Source organism: Hemibagrus wyckioides, linkage group LG11 (genome assembly GCF_019097595.1).
Source record: "Hemibagrus wyckioides isolate EC202008001 linkage group LG11, SWU_Hwy_1.0, whole genome shotgun sequence".
Taxonomy (NCBI): Eukaryota; Metazoa; Chordata; class Actinopteri; order Siluriformes; family Bagridae; genus Hemibagrus; species Hemibagrus wyckioides.
Window position 1 is genome coordinate 13,566,961 of NC_080720.1, and position 22,879 is coordinate 13,589,839.

At 38.0% G+C, this 22,879-nt stretch overlaps 1 protein-coding gene across 1 annotated transcript in view; it reads right to left on the reverse strand.

Annotated features, from left to right (window-relative positions):
- Positions 1-22,879, reverse strand: part of nme7 (NME/NM23 family member 7) — a 40,015-nt gene that overhangs the window by 13,953 nt on the left and 3,183 nt on the right. Inside the window, exons 2-10 of the mRNA XM_058402671.1 lie at positions 20,696-20,797; positions 19,103-19,269; positions 17,891-18,001; positions 15,593-15,643; positions 14,887-15,094; positions 13,018-13,123; positions 7,763-7,827; positions 6,874-6,942; positions 4,154-4,255 (exon numbers count right to left, since the gene is read on the reverse strand). Coding sequence (XP_058258654.1) covers positions 4,154-4,255; positions 6,874-6,942; positions 7,763-7,827; positions 13,018-13,123; positions 14,887-15,094; positions 15,593-15,643; positions 17,891-18,001; positions 19,103-19,269; positions 20,696-20,797 — 981 coding nt within the window. The remainder of the gene's footprint in view (positions 1-4,153; positions 4,256-6,873; positions 6,943-7,762; positions 7,828-13,017; positions 13,124-14,886; positions 15,095-15,592; positions 15,644-17,890; positions 18,002-19,102; positions 19,270-20,695; positions 20,798-22,879) is intronic.

Sequence of the window (22,879 nt, forward strand, 5' to 3'; positions counted from 1 at the left end):
GTTTGCCCATCGGGTTTGCCACTGACATATAAACATTTCTCTCCAGTAGTTGTATGCATGTTTTAAGTAGAAGCTCATTAGTAGACACTGCGGTAGGTCAGTATAAGAAATATAGCTTAGGCTCAGTTGGAAGGGTAAAAGGAGTATTTTGAAATAATTACACAAGAATGCAGAATGTAATCGTGAGAAACTGGATAATGATGGACTGAAACGATTAACTATCACGGAGCAAAAGCCCCAATCCTGTGTTGTAAAACTGCGCCAGTGTGGTGTTGTACAGTACGAGAGGCAATTGCGGATTTGTCTAATGTTTCTGTTCCAGGACAAAGTTAAACTTAATGATTGCTCTGTGGCTGTCTGCTGCCAGGTGTGCATATCTCTTTTTCCCCTCCTTCCCTCTTTTTTTCCTTTTACTTGTATGATATTAGTTCCTCCCAGCCTAATCGAGGCAGCCACGGCTCATGTAACCGAGATAAACGAGCGGTGAAGCAAATGAGACAAACCACTGAGTGGATTGAATGTGAATGTGTACTATTAGAGGATTTAGCTATTGGAGAGGCAGCTGGCTGTATTACCTGTATTAATGTTTTACCTGGCAAATTGAGATCTATACATTAGAATAGACTTTTCCTGCCCCCAATTGATTTAGATAAGGGATGGATAAGTGAACATTTGTGTACTGTGTTCAGAGTATGGACTGCTGTCTTAACCAAATTTATTCTTGGGATTGTCTGCACCAAATGATGATGTCACTGAGATGTTTCTCTACCATCATTCCACGCCTTTTCAGATACTACCATCCCTTAAAGAAGGTCTGGATTAACTGGACAGTTAGCTTTGTGGACTTTACTATAAGTCATTTGTTTAAAATTAAATAATCTCCATTATTTTAGAAGTTATTATATTTGCTGGGTGGCTGTTTTTCTAGTGAGACAGGTTTTATCACAATGAATTGTTTATGTAAGATGCTGGACATAAATGAGGCAGCTCTATGTTTACCATGCTTTGACAGGTGTGAAATTGATGTGCTTGCATGGTAGAATGTTACACATGCTTATTTATTGTCTACAGTAATTACACAGCCTGAACTTGCCACCAGCTAGTGCCATGAGCGCAGGCCTCCCCATGGTTAGGTGCACTGTGAATTTTGCAATCAGTGTATTGCACCAATCTGCTCATGTTTAAGGTATTTATTTCCATGTTTGTCTCATCTGTGTTCCTTAAAAAAGGTTCCTGATGAAAAACGTCAGTTAGGATTTTTCTATATCTAATGTAAATGACCCATATATGTACGTATTTATTTTATTTTAATACTTAGAATGTCTAAATACCGCTCTCATCACTGTCCAACACTGTGCGAATTGTGACTTTGCCTATTTCCATGGCTACCTGGACACTGCACCGATTTATGCAAATTACTGCATCGTGTGAATGCGAGTGACCATAAACCCAGAGCTGAATTCTTCAGCACACATCTGTTTAACTTTAAGGTAAAGCACGGGTGAATCAAACAGAAATATTTCAGAAACTTAGCTTTCTGGAAGAAAATGTTCCTGTGTGTTTGTGTGCACTGCTTAAAATAATGAACGATTCAACATTAAAAATAAATAGGTGGTGACCACAAAGTCCTTAATAATGGAGTATTGCAGCTCAAGTGATCACATCATATACAGCAACGGCCCTATAGTGTTTACACTAAACAACCAGACAGTCAAATATGCCATTTATACTCAGCCACAGCTGGAGGAGAGAACCAGGAAGAGAGAGTAAGGAAAGGGAGGGAGTGTGGCAATGTCGCTAAAGGAGGAGGGTGAAGAGGTATATTTCATGATGAACCATGCTGATATCTAAACTGACTTTTCTCTTTCTCTGTCCTGTGTGTGAGACAGTTCCATTGGGAGTGGGAAGAACACTTCTTTTCCTAAAGGCATAATTAAGTATGACCTTGACATCTTCACTTAACATGCAACAAGAAACAAAATAATACCACTAACAGTGTTTCTTACAACCGTGTGTGTGTGTGCATGTGTGTATAGATAGAGAGACAGATAGGCAGACAGATACATAGACAGACAGGTAGATAGATAGATAGATAGATAGATAGATAGATAGATGGATACACGGACAGACAGACAGACGGATACACAGACAGACAGACAGACAGGCAGATAGATAGATGGATAGACAGACGGACAGATAGATAAATGGATAGACAGACAGACAGATAGGTAAATAAACAGACAGACAGATGGATGGATAGACGGATAGACAGACAGACAGGCAGATAGATAGATAGATAGATAGATAGATAGATAGATAGATAGATAGACAGACAGACAGACAGACAGACAGACAGACAGACAGACAGACAGATAGATAGATAGATAGATAGATAGATAGATAGATACACGGACAGACAGACAGACGGATACACAGACAGACAGACAGACAATTATTTATGCAGTTGTTTCATTTATTCTGAAACTGGGAATATGTATATCTGTCTCCATGGTTACTGCCTGACACCAGCATGTTGCTGTGCTCTGAGAAAGAGATCTGAGACTCTGTAAAATATTAAATGAGCGACAACAATGTAGGAGTACATAAAATATAGTTAGAAAACTGCTAGAATAATAAAGTCATAGAATAACACTTTTTGACAACCTAACAATCTACAAATACCCTGTTTCAGTGGGTGGTTACTTCAATTTTTAATTCCTTCCTGTTTAGTGTGTTCCTGTTTTGTAATTATAATCCTCCTTTAACCAGAAGGTTTACTAAAGTTTACTTAGTCAGGTATATTGGAAAATATATCAGAGAAACACCCTCTGAGTCAGAATATACATACATTTAAGATACCTTTTATTAAATTAACTAAACAATGCTTTATTAAAAAAAAAGGTCACTTATGCTTTAGCTGTACAATAAGCACAAATTTATTTAAAGTGGTTATTACTGCAAGTGCCAAAGTGAACAGGTACTACCAGTCCTAGTCATTTTCTTTTTCTGGCTTGAAAATGGTTGAAAGTCATTTGAGCTAACATTGGTTGAATCAGTGACCTGAAAATGACAGAGCAAGGCACACGAAAAGCTTAATATACTGAGGCTAAGACTGAACAATTACTAAGACATTCACATCGGTATAGTAGCGTAAAAGCAGAAAAAAAAATCATTAAAAAATTCCATCATGACTATTATTACCCTGGGACGTTCTGTTACCTTCATCAAATCATAAAGTGCTATTTCATTCATTCAACTAAAAACGGGAGCAGTCCACAGCAATAGCAAAAGATATCTGAATATCTGTGAAGCTATTTTTAATCAATAGTGTACAAGTGTGAAATGAAATAATCATCACACAATATTCCTGTAGCTTAAAATGAGTAGACGACATACGAGAGTGTGCTAAATATTAACATACTTTTCAAAGCTGAACAGGAAGTTTTTTTAAACACGACCCAGTACCAGGAGAGGAAGAGGAAGCGTATCAGTGATCATTTCAAAGTCCACTGAATTATCAAACCTTAACCATATGCGAGAGGCTGGTTCAAGGGCACACATTCATTGTTAATCCAATAGCACTGGCAGCATTACAAATGTACGCCACCTGCACCTTGGCAACAAATTCAACACAGGTGGAACAAAGGTCAACAAGGACCTGTGTGCTGCAACACTCTTTTGCTACACACCTGAATTGGCTGACTGACAAAGACTTGGAAACCCTAAGCAGTGTACATTTCACAGAGACGTTATAGGATACAAAGCAGCCTTTTACTCAGGAACACTGACTATGAAATCTAAGGTGTAACTTACAGATGCAGCTCATGTTATTTAAAGCACCTGAGTACAGTTCAGGTAAAAAAAAAAATATTCAGGTAAAGAAGATGAAGGAGCATAAAACAGTGTACAACCTCATTAAAAGAAAATTTCATATATGATTATATTAAAACCTTCCTTCATTCTCTGAATTTCACTAAGTCTGTACAAGGCAGCTATTAACATCACACACGTCTCACAAGTGTTAGCATTCAGCACTGGACTTTGGGGCAGGTGGTCGTGGGTGGGCTTTTCTTAAAGAAAAAAAAAAAAAAGTACTTTCCCTGATTTAATGTGTAAACCTAAGAGCACATAGAAGAAGAATTCTTTCACTCACCGGGTCGGCAGGACCGCAGAATTCTCTGAACTTTCTGGGTGCATCTGTACTGTGAATCTCAAGGGCCATGCAGGGTCCAGAACACAGCTCGGTCACCATACTCTGCAACGCAAGCAGCCAAGGGTTAACAAGATGATGCTTGCTCTACCAACCACATTTATCACTGAAAGAGTCCATTATGCCCCGGATATTTGATACTGGATAGCCTTTGAAAGACTATGAAATGGCTAGGAGTTCTACTCTACCTCTAAAAAAATATATACATAAAGAAAATCAGAGACAACAATCATCACTATTGTTCCAATGCAGGTCTGGTGCAATGGTTTCAGTTTCCATTCGATGTTAATCTTTTTGGGTGAAAGCATGCTGGTAACTTTATGAGGAAGGTAGGAACTGAGACACAGGAAGAGGAGGATCATGGGGAAATTACTTTTTTTTAATGTTTCATGAGATGAGACCATTCAACTCCTCATAAACACATTCAAAATGACATCTAATAAAGATTCCTACCGAGCGTCTGTACATTACGTGGCTTCAAAGTGAATTAGGATGAAAAACATCCCATTCTATGCTAGATATGTCATCACCTGCTGCAAAACAATCACCCTTTCTTTGCCTGTCTACTTAAACTACATTCTGTGGATGAATAAAAACAGGATTTTTCTTCATGCCTCATAGTGTTTAATTGAATTAGTAATTAAATTAATATCCACACTGAAATACTGAGATTTTTACCAACTAAAAAAAAGAATTTAAGCATGACAGCCAGGTGACTAGATATAGTCTCTGAATTCGCAGCAGCAGTAATTACACCAGTGCATTAACACCTAATCGTTTACATGGTTTATTTTTGGTGCTTTAATGAGGTTTTTTCCCCCACTAACTCTCTAGCTTTCTTCATAACACAGACGCTCTTAGATTTTCAAGAAAATCACTAACAATTTACATCTTAAATATAGATTAACCAGACAGTTTAGCTACCAAATGATCAACAAACATCAGAATGGAAGAAAGAGGGAGATCTCTGTTACTTTAAGCATGGCATGGTTGTTGGTGCCAGATGGGCTGGTTTAAGTATTTCATAAACTGCTCATCTCCTGGGATTTTCACACACAACAAAGTCTCTAAAGTTTACACAGAATGGCATGAAAACAAACAAACAAATCCAGCTCTGCCAGCAAAAACACTTTTTTGATAAGAGAGGTCAGAAGAAAATGGTCAGACTGGTTCGAACTCAAATAAGCATTTTTTACAACCATGGGCAGAAAAGCATCACAGAACACACAATATGTTAAACCTTGAGGTGGATGGGGTACAACAGTAGGAAAAAAGCCTGAAAAATAAAACAAAAAACTAAATTTAAAAGTAAAGATTAAATGTTTATTCTATAACTCCCGGATCTATACAAATCTAGACTGCATTTTAATTTAGGAAACAAATATATAAATGATACATTTAAAAAAAAAAAAAGAAAAAAAAAATGAAAGGTTTTTATTATGATAGGGAGATGATATCTCTCATTTGGACCAGGTTATTGAGGAAAATAGGTCCTTACTACATGTATAAACACGAATGAAACAGGAAAACACAAAAGATAAGCTGTATAAATACATTGCGCATGAGTTGCTGAGACTGGGTGCGACAAAACCTGTGCAGAAGCCATACTGAGAGCTAGTCAAATAAGTGCCCATCATTGTACCTCTCACATAAAATACTGACCACACTGTCGACCTAATTGACCTAAGCAGAAAATATAGATACTAGTATTAAAATGATAAACACGCAGAAATGCAAGGTTCTGTACAAACAGTGTAAAATAGTTTTTTAAACCACAGCACTGTTGAATTCTCAAACCTCATTTATCAGAAGGGGTTAATTTTTGTACAGTGAAGTGGCTGTCATTCAAATCAGAAGAATATAATAATACACTTGCTCTAATGTGTTATTGTTTTAATAGTTTTTGTTTCTAACTAATTCAGCATTCAGTATTGTGAATGCCCCACATAAAGCCTGATAATGTTAGTCAACAATGACATATAATCATTGAAAAGTTTTTTTTGTAAGAAGACATTTACTGAACATTTATAGGAGTCTTTAGTGTTAGCATGTTGTAGAAATCTATATAAGACTAAATAAGTGGCTAAGGATATACAAGCGGGTAAGGATCCCGCGCTCTCACTGCCGCGGCTCAAGGTTCGATTCCTGGGCAGGGAACCTACTCAGCGCCGTCAGTGCCGTTCCCAAGCCCATATAAAATGGGAGGGTAGCATCAGGAAGGGTATCTGGTATAAAACCTATGACAAATCACATACGCGGATCGGATGGTCTGCTGTAGTGACCCCAAACAAGGAGCAATAACATTACATGACAAATGACTACTTGCAGTTACTGTAGCACAAATGATAACTGGTCTCACAGAGGTTCTACACACTTAAAAGCAACTATAAATGATTAAAAATAAGATATGTCATTCCTTAATAAATAAAAATTGATAATATAATAGCGATAACAAAATAATGTAATAGACAAAATGATGTGGTTTAAGTGGAATAAAACACTTTGGGAAGAGCTATGTGATACTGGAAAATAATAAGCGTGGTAACATTAGGTCAGGCTGCATCACAGGTTTCTTTTTTTTTTATTTCTTAAACATGTTCTGCTATAGAGAAGTCTACTGCATACCTTTACTAAAAGTGAGGTGTGAGATCTGTTCTACTTACTGTGTACTCTGTGACTACACCTTTATAAACTTCTAGAAACTCTTCTGCGTTCGCACGATCCATGCTGAACTGTGACAAGGATAAGAAAACTCTTAACACATTTGAAGCAGAGAAAAATGCAAGATATTAACAGTCATCTGTCAAAGATTTAAGTGCAACCAAATATAAACAATAGCCTGGTAGTGACTATTCATCAGGAACCGAACTACATGAACAACTGATTGTTTGTCTCAAACACTCATCTTTACCCCAAAAAACATAAATTCAATAATTGCTCTTCTGAACAAAAGCAAAAGATAAAGTCACCTTGTAATTATAGCTGAATATCAAAGCTAAGATCTTGGCCTCGAGCTCAGAGGGAGAATTGGGTGGCCTGTTTACATAACCACCTCAGACCGCTATTAATATAAAACTTTACTGCACTATGAAATACAATATGCATTTTATAGGGAACACTCCCAACTACATGAATAATAATGATCATCATAGCATCTAAGCTTCTATGAAACAGTTCTAGAACAGGGCATTTATTCTGTGCTATGATTAGCTGTAACAGAGACAGCACAGGAACGACGTATTTGGCCAAGGCAGACTTCTTGGCTATGGCCAGGTCAGGCCATAAAGGGGAAAAAAAGAAAGTCTTTCTTCCATCACATGATTTCATGTTCTCTGAAAATAGGGGTGATTAGATTGCACAACTATATAATCAGGTTTAAAGTTTATTTACACTTGGGATATTTTGCATTATTAAAAAAAAAATCATCCTTGTCACTGACGTACAAAAAACACTTACATCCTTTAAAATCAGTTATTCTGTGTATTATTTAAAAATATACAGGCATTTAAATGCATCACATTAAATGTAGTTTGGAACTGTCAGAGCACTGACCATCTGTAACGCAGAGATCTCAAATCCAGCTTCTGTGATTGAGCTGAGGATCTTTCCGGTCAGAGCTGTGGATGCAACATTCCAACAACATTTTACATAGAATAAAATGAAACACAAAAAACATCATGAAATATCCCAGTGCTCATGAACGTAGAATGATCCTCAGTGGGATCACAGAGGCGCTACAGATACAGGCACGATGGTGAGCGACATTTTCTTTCCACAGGTCTCTCTATCTGCTTGTTCTTTTGAGCCATTCGGTTTCATGCACACTCTTCTCTAGATCCTGTGAGTAACATATGAGTCATCAAGAGCGACACTAGAAAAAGCCCCATGAGACTCTGGTGTCATCGCACATGCAGCGTCTCATGCTGTCACCTTCAGCTGGATTCCCCTGCATCAGACATGGTCTCTAGACTAGATTGTATTTCTCCCCTTCACCAAAACTGTATACACAACTAAATAGACAGATTCTGTTTAAACTCTCCTTAGTGATTTGATTAATATGCAGCATCAGTGTGTCAGACAATGAGGTGGCGGAGCATGGTGTTACTGAAGAGTAGGTGTATAAGCTAAGAGCCAGCACCACAGTGAAGATAAATCAACAACTAGGGGAAAAGAAATGCACTAGGAGCCTGGTTTTTCTTATAATTCATCACGACTGTGATTTTGACAGATGGCCATTTGCACTTCCCTGGCAACCTTGGAACAAAAAAAAGTATGCCAATAAAGTATCTTTACAAACAAGCTGTAACTCTTTCAGGAGACCTTCATCCTTCTGTTTAACTTTCAGAGTTGTCAGTGACAGTTAAACCAAACCTCAGAGTTCAGAAGATCATAAAATCATAGGGAATTTTTTTTTACCATTAGCACAATGTTGTAGCTCTAGTTTTCTCTCAGCAGAGTCTCCTCTGAAAAGAGCATGCAGTGATTATACTAGTAAAAACCTCTCCGGGGTCACTGTGTTTAGTCAAACCACAGTGCATTGAATTACAGTGCAGAAGCAAACTCTCCGCAGAAGACAAAAAGCTCCACATACGAACTAGACCTAAACCAGGACAAAAGAGTTTTAATAAAGTACTTGGACAAGTCCGATATGTGCCTGGGAACCCACAAAATAAGTGGTGGTGTGATATCAATATCAGTCATGTAACTACCTTTCAGCTCCCAGAACTAACACTTAATAGCATGTATTCATTACGTCCACATTGTACATTCAGGAACAGTAAGTACAGTCCTGGTGGTGAAACATAACACAAATGACAGATTACTCAGATCTGCTGAATAGAGCAGCCTGGACAAATAATCATGACCCAATGTCCACAGAACAAAAAGAGAAGTTGTATCTGCATTACTTTTTGCAGGTTAACAAATATACATATATATATATTTTTTTACAAATATGATTTCATTTTTATTCAGTGTGGCTGCAGCACCACCTGTGGAGAGACTGAGAGCATGCATATGGTACCGTCATGCCACCTATATGGTTCTCCCACAGCATCATCATCGAGCCACAGCCCCATAAGCCATGCTAGATGCAAGCACGCCTGTTGCTAGGCAATTGGGTTGGGGCTGCTTAGCAACGTGTTTCTCTATTCCAGACATGAGCAAGCTCTTTCATTGGTAGAGAGGATTTTATTCAGCTTTACTCAGACACAGTTGGTCATGGATAATATCTTTCACATGATCTATGGCAAGGAAAGTACAAGCATTGGTTTAGGGAAACTTTGGCCCAGCTAATTTCCATTTCACATACATTTGGGAATTAAATCTGTTTTGGAAAGCTTTCTATAAACCCTTTATTATTTGTTGTAAACTGTGGAGAGTTTATTTCTACCAATAATATCAAATTACTGTCAAGTTTGTCCTTCAAATGATTACACAAGACAGGATCTACATATAACTTGTCTCATATGGGGCGGGATTCATAAAAAAAATGCTGCAGGTCCACTAGTTACACAGTATTGATGACTGCAGTAGAAAGCCATGCTATGGTTTAAACATTCACGCTTTTCTGTTAAAATATTTCCTAGGCTCTGTCCTGGTGAAAGTGTAAAATATTGCTTACCATGAGGCCTTTGACAATAAAGGTGAGTAAATGATTAGCCGTTTATTATAGCCTGGTAGTTAATTATCGCGTGCAGTTCTGTAGCATGAGCCAGACTTCTATATGTCTATGCTTTCTCTTACAGGTTTTCTCTTCCATGATCCCTCTAAGGCAGGCTGTGCAAATATATTCATTTCATAGCCATTCATATGAGCTTGTGTTGACAGGATGCAAAATGTTAACAATGGTGAGCCTAATGGCCAGACTGGATATGAACAGCTAACCAACAACAGTTGAGAGATCATATTATGTGTGAGCACAACACGAAACAAAAGCAAAGCAACAACAGAAAGATGAGCTGCCACCAGCAAAAATAAGCAGGGAGGCTATAGTTTAAGCTCTAAAATGACTTCCGTTATATATCTGCTCTCTCAGTAGGGGGTTTTGGCTGGCATTTGCCTCACTCTCACACCCGGAGATCTGCTGGGCTCCAGTCCTCTTAATCAAAAAATAATATAGGCTTCTGTCTGTGCTGAATCACCAGCTGTCAGTATCTAAGCCTGAGGACTTCAGGCAGGACACATTCTCACAGGAGGTCTTACATGTTACTGTGTGTGTAAATCCAGGGGGAGGGGTCAGCTGTTTGTAATGTGTATGCTCACAGTGGGCTTCGATATATATCTGCTAACCAGGTGCCTCACAGAAAAACAGCATACAGTGTAAACAGGTGAAAAAGTTCTTTCTTCACAAACTTCCAATAATATACTTTGACACCTCTTCTTTAAGAAAACTAATTTATTTTTATCATAGGAAAAAACATGAAAAAGTCATTCATTCAGGTTACTCTCTAAACTCGCACTGGTGGTCTGCCTGCACAATACCAGATTAACAAACACAGCATAACTGCAGTCAGTTGACCCAGCGACTGATAAAATCGTTCTAATTAAGTTTGCTTTTCTCACAATTTGATCAAGTCTTCAGATAGTCACGGTACGTGTCATAGCAAAATGGACATTAAGCTTATTCAGTTCCATTCGTAATCAGATTCTGGCTGGCATTATGTTGTTCTTGCACATTATCAAAACAGAGAAGTTTAATAACAACCCAATAAAAGGACATAAACTATAAAACAGCAGTGATTAGTCGAGAAAAGAGGCAAAGATGAAATTTGGGTTTAAATAGCACATGTGGCATTCATCAAGTTACTTCAGTTTGAGACAGATATATCTCAGGCAAAAACATGCTGTATTTCAGTATATATATATATATATATATATATATATATATAAAATGTCAAAATCTGATAACATGAAGGATTTTCCCTGATCGCCAATCATCTGAGATGCAACGATTAAGAGAAAAAATGTCAAACAGTCCTCCATTTACTTATTTGTATTCAGTCAATGTTCTCAAAATATCAATTCTAGAAAACTGTATTCTGTCTGCGCCCTTGCTGTCTTACAGATTTCGCTCAGTACATGAGAAAAAAAACAGCAAACACATAGCAAAATACACTTTCCCTTCTCATCACATGTGTAGCATTGTTAAAGAGCTTAATTCAACCCTAACTCTCCTAAAACAGACCAGCTGAATTTTTGGTCTCACTTCTACACATGAATTATATGGGCTAATCTGAGGCCACTAGCTGACCAAGGAGTTAATTATCTGACCTTTACAGTTCCAGAGAGTGTAGGAGTCTGAATAATGTGGCAGGAGAAGACGGCAAATATGCAGGAAAAAATAGTAGGGAAGACAAACTCGGACAGAATTTCAATATACAGCTATCTAGTAATTTACATATGACCAAATGAGCTGTAAAACAGTTCCTATATGAAAAAATGTCAAAATGAAAAAAAAAAATTTTTTAAAACTTGTTCAATGACCTATTTGGTGCCTTTTGTGCTTCTGCTGCATATTCTCACCCAGCTCCATTTAGCCACTACAATGTGAAAGATCAACTCCGGGCATGCTAGTTATGTAAAATCTCTAGCCTCGGCTTCATCCAGAGGATTGGAGATTTCACAGGTCACTGCCTTGGTGGCATGCTCCATGAACAAGGATCAGGAGAGGGATTTAGAAAAAGAAAATCCAGTGGGAAGGAGGGTTAAGTGTATGTACTGGCTGCAGGGAGAGATATTCATCATGAGCAGAGGAAGAGGGAGACAGTTCTAGATAGAGAGAAATTTAACAGTGAAAGATAGCAGGAGTGTCCTTAAAAGTAGATATTTTAAAAGTGCAAAACAAGTAGACTCTCAGAGGTTAAAAAATTTTGTACGTTACCGTATATTTTACCAGAAACTGTCTCATCTGCTTATTGTATTCAACTAAAATATTTACTGACAACATGCATGGCCTGGCCTGTAGTATCTCTGTATGTCCACAACCTTTTGTACTTTTATAAATATATAGGATTCTCATCCTGGAAAGCATGTGGATATCACATGTGAGTGCTGTGTCATACATGTGAAAAAGGATCTTTTTTACCTCTAATGTTTAATTAGTACTAGCATTAGCCTCAAATGCTCCACCCACAGGCCATGGTGCATCTGATGTGTTTAGTACACCTTTCTGGCAACAGTGAAGTACATGAAAGTATCTCGCAAGTTTGTAGTCAGCCATGTCAGTCAAATGGCCTATTTCTGTGAAAGCAGGCAGTTCTTTGCCATGTCTATTGCCGAAATATACCAGAGACTAGAGATCTCAGACAGGTGAGACTATGCTCCTTTTTTATACCGCAGTTACTCCAACTCAGATTCCAATCCACTTAAAACCATTTAGCTGCTAATTTAGCGAACTAGACTACTGACATACTTTGAATATTCTCAAGATAATTTTACTAAAATGCAGGACCACAATTTTTTTTTTTTACCGGTCAGTATCTAAAGGCTGTGAAGAACTAGGTGTGGACTGCCAAACCAGCAGACCTGACCTTAACAACACAAACAAGCACCTTTAATATAAATATATTGTGTTTAAATAAACATGCTTATTCAAGCACAAAAATAATGGTTTATAATGGGTCCAAAACCAATATAAACTTAAAGTACAACAATCTATATTTAGCTGAGACAGTAAACACAATAGCAAACGCCAACACAACTAACATCCCACATTGAATGTACATGTGAATTATACAAATCACCCATTAACATGTGCTGCCTGCTAAACCTGAGGCCACTGTGTGCGTGTGTGTGCGGTGCCTTACCATCTGAGACCGCATGTGGTTTTATGATGCAACAGGTAGAGTCTTGGTATTTGGCTGTATTGGTAGGGCCGTGGCCTGCAGTTGAAGGAAAGAAGAACTCCAACTCCTGGTGAAAGAGAATTAAATGCTATCAACATTCAGCCGGACCTTGTGAACTATTGCAAAAGTAATCAAATGTCATTTGAAAATCTGGTCATATGCAGCAACAAGCACAAATCTACCAGCAATTTCATCTACTGTCCATCTGTTTGAGTGTGTGCAAATTTGAGCAATTTGTTCAATAATCTACATTTGAAGCAGTTTAATCCTCAAAAGCAATATCATTAATAATTCTGGCATGTATAACAAATTGAGCTATATAACAAAAATAAAAACCCACACTCAAAATGACACACAGAAATGTTGTTCTGAAATGCATTTAATGCAGGTTGAATAGTGTCAATGTGTCATTCGTAATGCAGATTTAAATAAGCAGTGTTTCACAATATTACACAAACAAACGCCATGCCCCTCCTAGATCCTATTCTACCACCTGGCAACTTGAATGCACCATTGTGGGGTAGAGAGCTACATGCCCAGACTGGCTCTTATTGAGCAATGTTTGAGGTCATTACATAATAACTTTCATTCAAAACTTATAAAAATATAACTTTATCTGCGCTTTTTATTTTATTATTTTTTTTATTTTATTTTGGTAGTCAGTGTCTCAGTGTTTAATGAATTTCTTCAGGGTTTAATTTCTTTGAAATAAGGATTTGTTTTAAGTGGCATATTCCTTCCAGCACTGCATCAGTTAGAACCTTTTGTGAGGCTCTGCTCTGCATGGCACATGTCCAGCACCTCAGGGCACTCACCTAGTTGAGGGTTCAGGATAAGAACTTGACTATATTTATAAATGAAACTTTAATTAAATCTGACTTCAGTTAAATTAAATCTACTCGAGCTTAAGTAAAATAAAGATCAAATTTATTTTAAGCTAAAAAGATTAACTTTATAGCAATGTAATAACCAGGGGAATAAAAAGGAAACCTTGCAAAAGGCAGCTTTTCTTCTACTGTGATTTTTGTTAATTGTGATTTTAATTCATTACCCTTCATTAGCTTTTAGGCCATTTCTGATGCTTCCAGGAAAAGATTGTTATTTGCAGCAACCTCAGACAGAAGCACCTCTCTTCTTGAATCTTATTATTTGGCTTATTTTCACAACACCAGCATGAATCTAGACCTGTTTTATATGCATTATAACTTATATGGCCGTAGGTTTGTGGACACTTGACCATTTCACTAACATGTGCTTTTTGAATATCCCATTCCAGGTTTGTCCCCTCTTAACTTCAAGGGAATGCTTTCCACTAGATTTTGAAGCGTGACTATGAGGATTTGTGCGCATTCAGCCACAAGAGCATTAGTGAGGTCAGCCAGTGATTTCAGGCATGGAGCCCTCGGGTGCAGTTTGTGATCCAAATCATCCCAAAGGTGTTCAGTAGGGTGGTGCTGTTCAAGGTTCTGCATAGACCACTGGAGTCCCTTCCAGTCCAACTTTGGCAAACCATGTCTTCATGGACCTCACTGTGTACAGCAGCATTGCTATGCTGGAGCAGGGTATACTGAGCAGGGTACACTGTAAGGAAACTGTAAAGCTACAGGATGCAAGGACATTCTAGACAATTGTGTGCTTCTATCTTTGTGAAACACAAACGCTTGCCCAAATAGTTTATATATAGTATGGTAAACTGTGGTTGTATTCATATTATATGTAAATAAGGGCTTAAGCAGTGGGAGCTCTGCACGTTCAAATCTGCACTCGTTTCTAAGTGACTCTGATGAATATGAGCCATTGTTTCTAAAAGGAATGGTTCTCTTTAAATACCCGTGCTGCAGATGCCAGGGAGTCTGAACCATGCCCTGCGTTTTTGGTGCCATCTGTTCCAAACTGGGCACGGAGGCTGGATGGAGCATCTTTGCGTGCTACACTAGAGTCGGTAGGACCCAGAACTTTCCTCCATACAGACACGGCCTCATCTCCCATCAGCTCCATGACTATTATGGGACCGGAGCTCACAAACTGCACAAGGTTACTGTGAGAGAAAAAAAAAAAAAAAAACAGAGTGCATATGTTCAAATTAACCCTTGCAGCACAAAGCATTATTCTGACATGGGGTTAAACGTACTGCTTTGTTGTTTTTGCACTTTTTTCTTGTTTTAAACTTACTGCCATTTTTACATTCTACATCATGATTTTGCCTCTCTACAGTATATGAATAATGAAAAATATACTTAATCTATCAGATAATTGATTAATTTGAAGGCGAGGTCACATACAATGCCACTATAAATGTCCAACCATTCAAAAGATTCCAAAGATGCGAGTTTGAAGGTCAACACACAATGATTTAACTACGTCACTGACTCGGAAAAAAAAAACGCCTGCAATGTCATTGAAAGACATGGGAAGGTGGAAGAAACGACCCAGAGACAGCGTGCAAAGTCAAAAGAACAATGATGCAAGAAAACAGGCCTTTAAAGTACCTTTGAAAAGCTCACACGGGTGAATCATTCACTCAGGAGAGACTTACTTGAAAAAAGACTTTGACTGATGTTCCATGTAAAAGTCTGCTGCCTGTTTCCTGTAAGAAAGCCATAAAAGTACACACAGTTAATAAGTGATCCAATGAGCCCGGCTTACTTCTATAACAGGACCAGGTTTGCGATGAGAACAATTTGTTCCTATTCACTGGTCAAGCAATCTTAAAATCCTCATTATTTTCTAAATCACGCAGGTGTCAATAAAGTGATTAGACTACACTGACTACAATAAGTCTTTCTCAATAAAGTAATCATTTAAGCAAGACTGTACACAAAGATGTGCCTCACAGTACCCTATCCTTATAATTCTAACCACAAGTGTAAATTAATAAGCTGACAAAAGGTTAACAGCCCTGATCTCCCTAAAATAACAGTTACTCATATAATTTCAAATGGCCTTCTGGGACAAAAAGAAAAAATGAACACTCAGCATTATTCAGGTCCTAGGTTTTATTATTTAAAGCGATAAAAAAAAAAAACAATTAGCAGAATAATAACAACAAAAAAAGGTGTCACATGAAGGTTATGCAACACTGAAGGTGTACTTACACACCTACACACACCTACCAATCTGAGTACAGTAGTCAGTTGCACAAACCCTTACTCTCCTATGCCTATGAAACATTTTTGTTCCCAGAGGAGGAGCAAAGTGCATCTGTAGTTCAGCAAATTGAGGTCTACAGATATAATTGCAATCAGACCAGTCTCTGCAGTTGTGCAACAGCAGTTGAGGGAGTTTAAACAGATACATGCATTTCAAAAGTAAGAAAATGAACAGAATTTAAAAAGAAATTGAGTAATGAAGAACAGATCACACATCACACCAGAGAGCAGATGTTTCTGCTGTGTTTTTACACCAATGCAACCTACATGGCCATAACAGTATTTGATAATTATAGTAAATATTACAGCTTGTCTGTGTGCTAGTGTATGACTACAATGAGGTATAATTGATGTGACAGCTTCATCATGAACTGAAAAGAACTTTCATTCGTTCATTATATTGTGACAGCTCCACACTAAGATACAATACACACAGAGGAAATGGCTTTGGACAATTTCATCCATTTTCCCTCCAGTTAAATAGGTTATAGTGAGTGTTTTCAACGTTATTGCAATGACGGACACTACACACACCCACCCACCCCTTCCTTGAGATCCACCACGGCTCAATTCCAAATCCTACCAGTAACAATCTGCCTGATCCAGATAATCACCGACTTTAGAAAAGAATGACAAATTGGATCAAGTATGGCAGAAGTCCACTGATATCCACTGGCCAAACACCACATATCCACAGTAGAGTGGATATAAAATAAGTCAGGCAAGACACGAGCGACTAAAGAAACATCAGTAAAAGAATTAACTGACCTCTTCGCTTGTCGGTGCTATGTGTACAAACGCAATTCCAATGCTTTACTGTTTACACTACACTGGAAAGCATCAAATGAGCTACAAACAGACACCACTATCTATAGTTTTTCATAGTTGACTAATACATTCACTGCTGTGGAATATTCAGGGTGGTGGAAAATACAATGAGGCAGATGGTAAAGTATGCAGGTGAAACTGCGTACTTTGTTATTCTAAAAATATTTTAGACTAAAGTCTACAATGAACTGCAAAGACTAAACTATCTATATACAAGATTTTGCTTGCTGTTACTTTTTTACTTTTTTTTTGCATTCTTTAAATTGTCCTTTAAAACTAAACTTAAACATTTAGATGTAAATAAAATTGTGTCAGAATGAATTACATCATTGGCCTATGCTGTAAGAAAGAGCACTTCTGGGGCTGTAGGTTGCATGTTGTTACCCAGTCGCATACAGCTAGTTTAGAGTCAGATCAGCTCAAAGGCACATGACATCTATGTCACATAGTAATCTAACATAGACATCACAGCCTCCATCCATCATTAAGCTATAAAAAGCTTCTGTGTCATGCTATACACTCTCAGTTGAAGAAAAAAAAAATAAGCACTGAAGCTGTAAATTCAATTTATAGCCTCTATATGTAAATTAACTGAAGTGTAGTTCGACACTGTCTGTGCTGAACAAATCAAAAAGGGGGTAAAAAGTGCAAAGCCATTAAATAGTTTTTTGCTATAGTCATTAAGCAGACAGCTACAAATTAGCATTCCTAAATGACTAGAAAAAATTGGTACTACTACTAGTGCACTTTTCCTGGCATGAAGAAGAAACAACAGCTTGTAATGTAGCCACTATTCTCTCATGCACTGCGAGTTAATTAAAATAGATTATAAAACGAAATGATGTTTCCTGGCTCACCCAGTTAACTTGGTCATTTTGGCCTTGGTGACAATGAGACCGGCATCGTAAACCATCTGAATAACGCTGCCCACTCTGGTCACTGCATCTGGCTTGATCATAGCCAACGTCCTATGGAAGAGAAGAAAAAAAAAGAAAGATTTTTTTAAAGACCACATGTGATGGGGGTATAGCTATGTAAATATTGGTGAGCCGATTATTGTGAGGGAACAAAACATTTAGACAGCAGGACAGGCCTGCACATTTATATAGGCAGGAATAACGAATTAGAACGGCTGATCCCTGCATGACAGTGTAGCCCATAGTACTGTTCACAATAATCTCCTAAGCCTACCGAACACAATGCTTTCTAATATTTTGACTGTTGCTGCTCAGGTGCTAGGATACTAGGCAGCAAATAGTCAAGCTATGAGAAAAAGGGAGCAGCGAGAACTACAGAACAGCTGAGCTATCCAGTGTGACCACCTATTACCTACTATTATTTTTCCCCAAAGAGAAAGCTGTGGTGTATAATATACCTTTGGTTTGCCACTTCTTTGTGTCTAATGAGTCTGCAGAGTATACCCATACCGCCCATTCTTAATCACTCATCACTTCATGCTCTCTGATTTACATTCACGCTCTGAAGCAAGGGAGTGGCAGCTACACTACAGGAAGTCTGGTGCTTAATTCCAGTTTCGGAGCTACTACATTAGCTCTAATCGCAATTACAATCTGAGAGCAGTAACAATTTGAAAAGCTCGACAGCCTGATTCATTACGGTTGATAGAGGCAATCTGAGTTTGATTGGATAGGGCACTTGGCTTGCTGCTTCCAGAGTCTGATTTCAAATTCGCATAAAGTGACCTGGGATTCGTTTACACGCCACCCACTATAATATGGAAACCGTTCATTACACAGTGCTGGAAGAAAAAGGCTACAGGGAAGATTTTCTTCTTCTTTCTTTTCGTTTTCAGTATTTCCTTTCAAAGAAAACAGAAAACTAACTAAACAAAACATAACAATGAAAAAGTAATTTCTATTAATATAGAAGCCAGAACTGTTTATTTTTAGTCCATGCCAAACCACAGCTTTGTGGTGTCTGTTACTAATGACTTTTGATGATTTGAATGCATCTATATTACAGACCATTGCACAATACTTAAGTCTTTTACAGATTTGGATGTTAAGCTAGTTGGAAGATTTATGGTGGTATAATAATTAAAGAACTACCTCTCTTTCTTGCTGCCCAATTTGTTGGCTGTGTACTGGTCCCCGTAGTCGATAAGGTTGAGTTGTCGAGAGAACACAATAACGCGGTTCCCCACAAACAGATCCTCTGGATGGAGGTCATCATATTTGGTCCTTCTCAAAAAGGTCCGCTGGTTCTTCACATCAAACTAAATTGAGAAAAAGAACTCAGTGTGTGTGTGTGTGTGTAATTGTCCAAAATGTCTGGATAGAAGCACATCATTTTCTTAAGCTGCACAAATGTAATCTTTTCATCTGCAATCCTATGCACTATATTGTCAAAGGTTTTGGGACACCCCTCCAAATCACTGAATTCAGGTGTAGTTTTTCAGGGGTTGGGCTCGGCCCCTTAGTTCCAGTGAAAGGAACTCTTAATGCTTCAGCATACCAAGACATTTTGGACAATTTCATGCTCCCAACTTTGTGGGAACAGTTTGGGGATGACCCCCTCCTGTTCCAACATGACTGTGCACCAGTGCACAAAGCAAGGTCCATAAAGACATGGATGAGTGAGTTTGGTGTCCCAAAACATTTGGCAATATAGTCTAACTCCTAACCTGTTCAATGTTCAATTCCAACTTTCCAGTAGCTGAAATCACCCACAGGTCTGGTGTATGGTAATATGGCTTCAGTCTGAACTGTCAGGTTGTCAGTCAGTTTGATTTTAATGTTACAGCTCAACTCAACTTTCGTCATCATTTCTAGCAGGAAGGAATTTCTCTCACAATTCTTGGATGCTGAATCTTGTGATATTTATGAACACTGACTGGAGTCACTGATTGTTGCCATAGAAACAGACCCTTCCCTCTGGCTGACTTTACATGTGAAACTTTCATGTAACTAGTTGTATGGTGCAACTTGCATGAAAAGCAGGTGAGAGCTACAGAAAATGCCTTTTAATGAATGAAAATTAATAGCGCAACAAATTCTTCTCTAAAAGAGAAGTTTCAGAAGTAGTGAAAGAAATGTTAGGTTCTCATTTCTGTAATAATTATAATAATAACAATAACAATAATAACAACAACAATAATAATAATAATAATAATAATAATAATAATAATAATAATAATAATAATAAATGCAACATCTGGCATTGTTTATCAAGCTGGATACAAGTTAATTTATTGTAAATTATTCAAAGGAGTATTTACAGTAGAACTGTAGCATTCATAAAATGGTCTTGAGTTTGAATAAATGCTGTTACTGAAAGATTTAACACCCAAAGTGCAAGTCATAATTTTGTCATTTTCAGTTCTCTAGTTTTGAGATTTTCATCAGCTGTGCCTTAATAATGTGTGGTAATGTGCACGTGAGTGCAAAGAAAAAATCTGTGTTACTGTAAATCTGTGTTGAAACTTTCAAAAGTCTGGTAGGAATTTTTTTGTTTGGTTCATCCTACAAAAGCATTTACATCATTTTACTATAAGACTGATCATTGTTGAAAAGGAAAAAATAATTCATGCTTAAGGACAGCTGGTCTAGTGTTATAACCAGACATGGATGCATCTGGGAATAAAAGTTCCATCTGGATTAAAAAAAAAAAAAAAAAAAAAAAAACAGGGGGGGAGTGCTTACCATCTCCACAGATCCATCTTTAGGGTAGTACAGGAGCTGGTAGCGACGTAAGAGAGCAGCACTGGGGTCGTACCACTCAGTCAGGAAGGCAAAGCGCTCCTCCTGTGAAGGGAACAGCAGACACAGTGTGAGCTCTGTGAGCTCGGGCCCAGCGGGGACATGTCGGGATGCTAACCCATGTGCTAGGACAGGGAGCCGGAGCACTTGAGGTCTGACCCTCAGCATGAGCAGGCAGCTGGGCTCTGTCACAACATGGAATCCAGAGGTCACTGTTTTAAGTGTGCGTCTCAGATCCTCTGGGGATTCCACGCAACAGTTATTACCCAGCTGGTGCTACCTTTTAACAAACACACAGCTGTAGTGTCAGGACTTGAAGGGGCTGTGATAATATTATGTGAAACAGGCCAGGGGTCAAAAACAATGGTAAAAAGATGGTTATTCATAAAGGACCAAAAAACATTACAAAATAGCAGAAGAGTGTAAGTATTTTAGGATGAAAGCTCTATTTTTCCTTAGTGGCTGAACTTTTTGCTTTTCAGCCTGGTGTTGTCTTTTTCACCTTCACACTGAGCTGAGAATGTCCTTGAACAGAAACATGGAGGAGACAGGGAGTGGGCAGTGCTTCACTTACAGGCTGCCCTCTGCTGGATTGAAGGCCATATGTCAGACATATCTAGCAGCATGTGATCCAGACAGAACTGGAGTGGAATACTGATGAGAAACTCTTTTCAAGGTATGGCGTTAACCAGGGAATAACAAGGGTCACATTTATAGTGTTAGAAGCGTAAAAAGCTATAACGCACGGTCTAAGGAGCCCCGTTTCTGATTCATTAACCAATAATAACAGTCAACGTTCATGTTAATAACTGACACGTTATGTAATACTTCACATCATTGCACAGTCTGTGAAGGAAAAAGAAAAATCACACAGCCTCAGATCGCCATTTTCCTGGAAGTCTTTTCAGCAACCTTTTCCGTTTAAATAAACGAGTGCAGCAATTACATTAAATAAGTTTAGACTTATGTCATGCTAGGTCTATCTGTCATAATTTGCCTGTTTCTACACTTTAATACTTCTTGGCTTAGTTTTATCAGGAAATTGTGCATAATGTGATTACTAATGCACTTTACTAAGGTGTGGTTTGGATGTTTAGTCACTCGGTTGAATTTGTTGATTCTTAATGGTATGAAAAAGGGATTCGCTCAAAGCCAAGCTACACGAGGCGTCCTTCCTTTCTCACCACAGTTTATATATAACCTAAAAACCCTAATGGTACCTAAAAAAGTTTCAGATTAACAGAGTGACGAAGAGGCTTTGCTTGTCATTTTCTTGCCTTCAAATACTAAAGCAGCACTTGTGTTTGACCGAAGGGAAACACTTTCACACAACTGAACAGTTGATATTGAGTGTATAGCGTGGGCCCTTCCCCCAGCAAAGGCCTATTTTTACCCCTCACTAAGCTGTGTAATAGATAATACTGGCATGAACTGCCTGCACTTCACAAAAGGGAATCTTGATGCCCTATTGGAAATCTCCTGAAATGTCTGAAGGTAATTATGCCATTGTTTTGTACAATCAAATCCCTGACTTGTCATGACATGCTGCATTGTGTGACTGAGAGCTGTTAAACATGTCACATGGTTTTAGTAATTTTGTCTTCATTATTAATTTTCCTAATAATAATAATAATAATAATAATAATCCATACTACTTAGATGAGAGGTTATCAAAAAAATTACCCATTAAAACACCCTGTCCTGCACATAATAATAAATATATTAGATAAGCACATCTACTATTCAGCTATATCTTCTTTCTGAAAAAAAGAACTGACTGAACATCAAGTCTGCAGTGGATTCAATCATTACTGGCTACTTCCTGACCACTAAGAGTCACACAACTGGAGTGCCAGTGACTCACCACGTAACACATTTATGCCAGAACAAATACCAACCATTTTTGGGAAACGGGTCAATGAATAGGTTCATGAATGAAGAGAGATTAAACATAGACAATAGATTTTTGTTGCCTGTTTGATGTGTACACCATGTGTGATGTTTAACCCTTACACGAAGTCTCAAAAAAACAACAACAAAAAACAGTATAAAGTGCTTATTAGCACTGACAAACATGTCTTAAGATGACTGACTCACAGGGCAATGACAATGTAAGAGGAATATAAC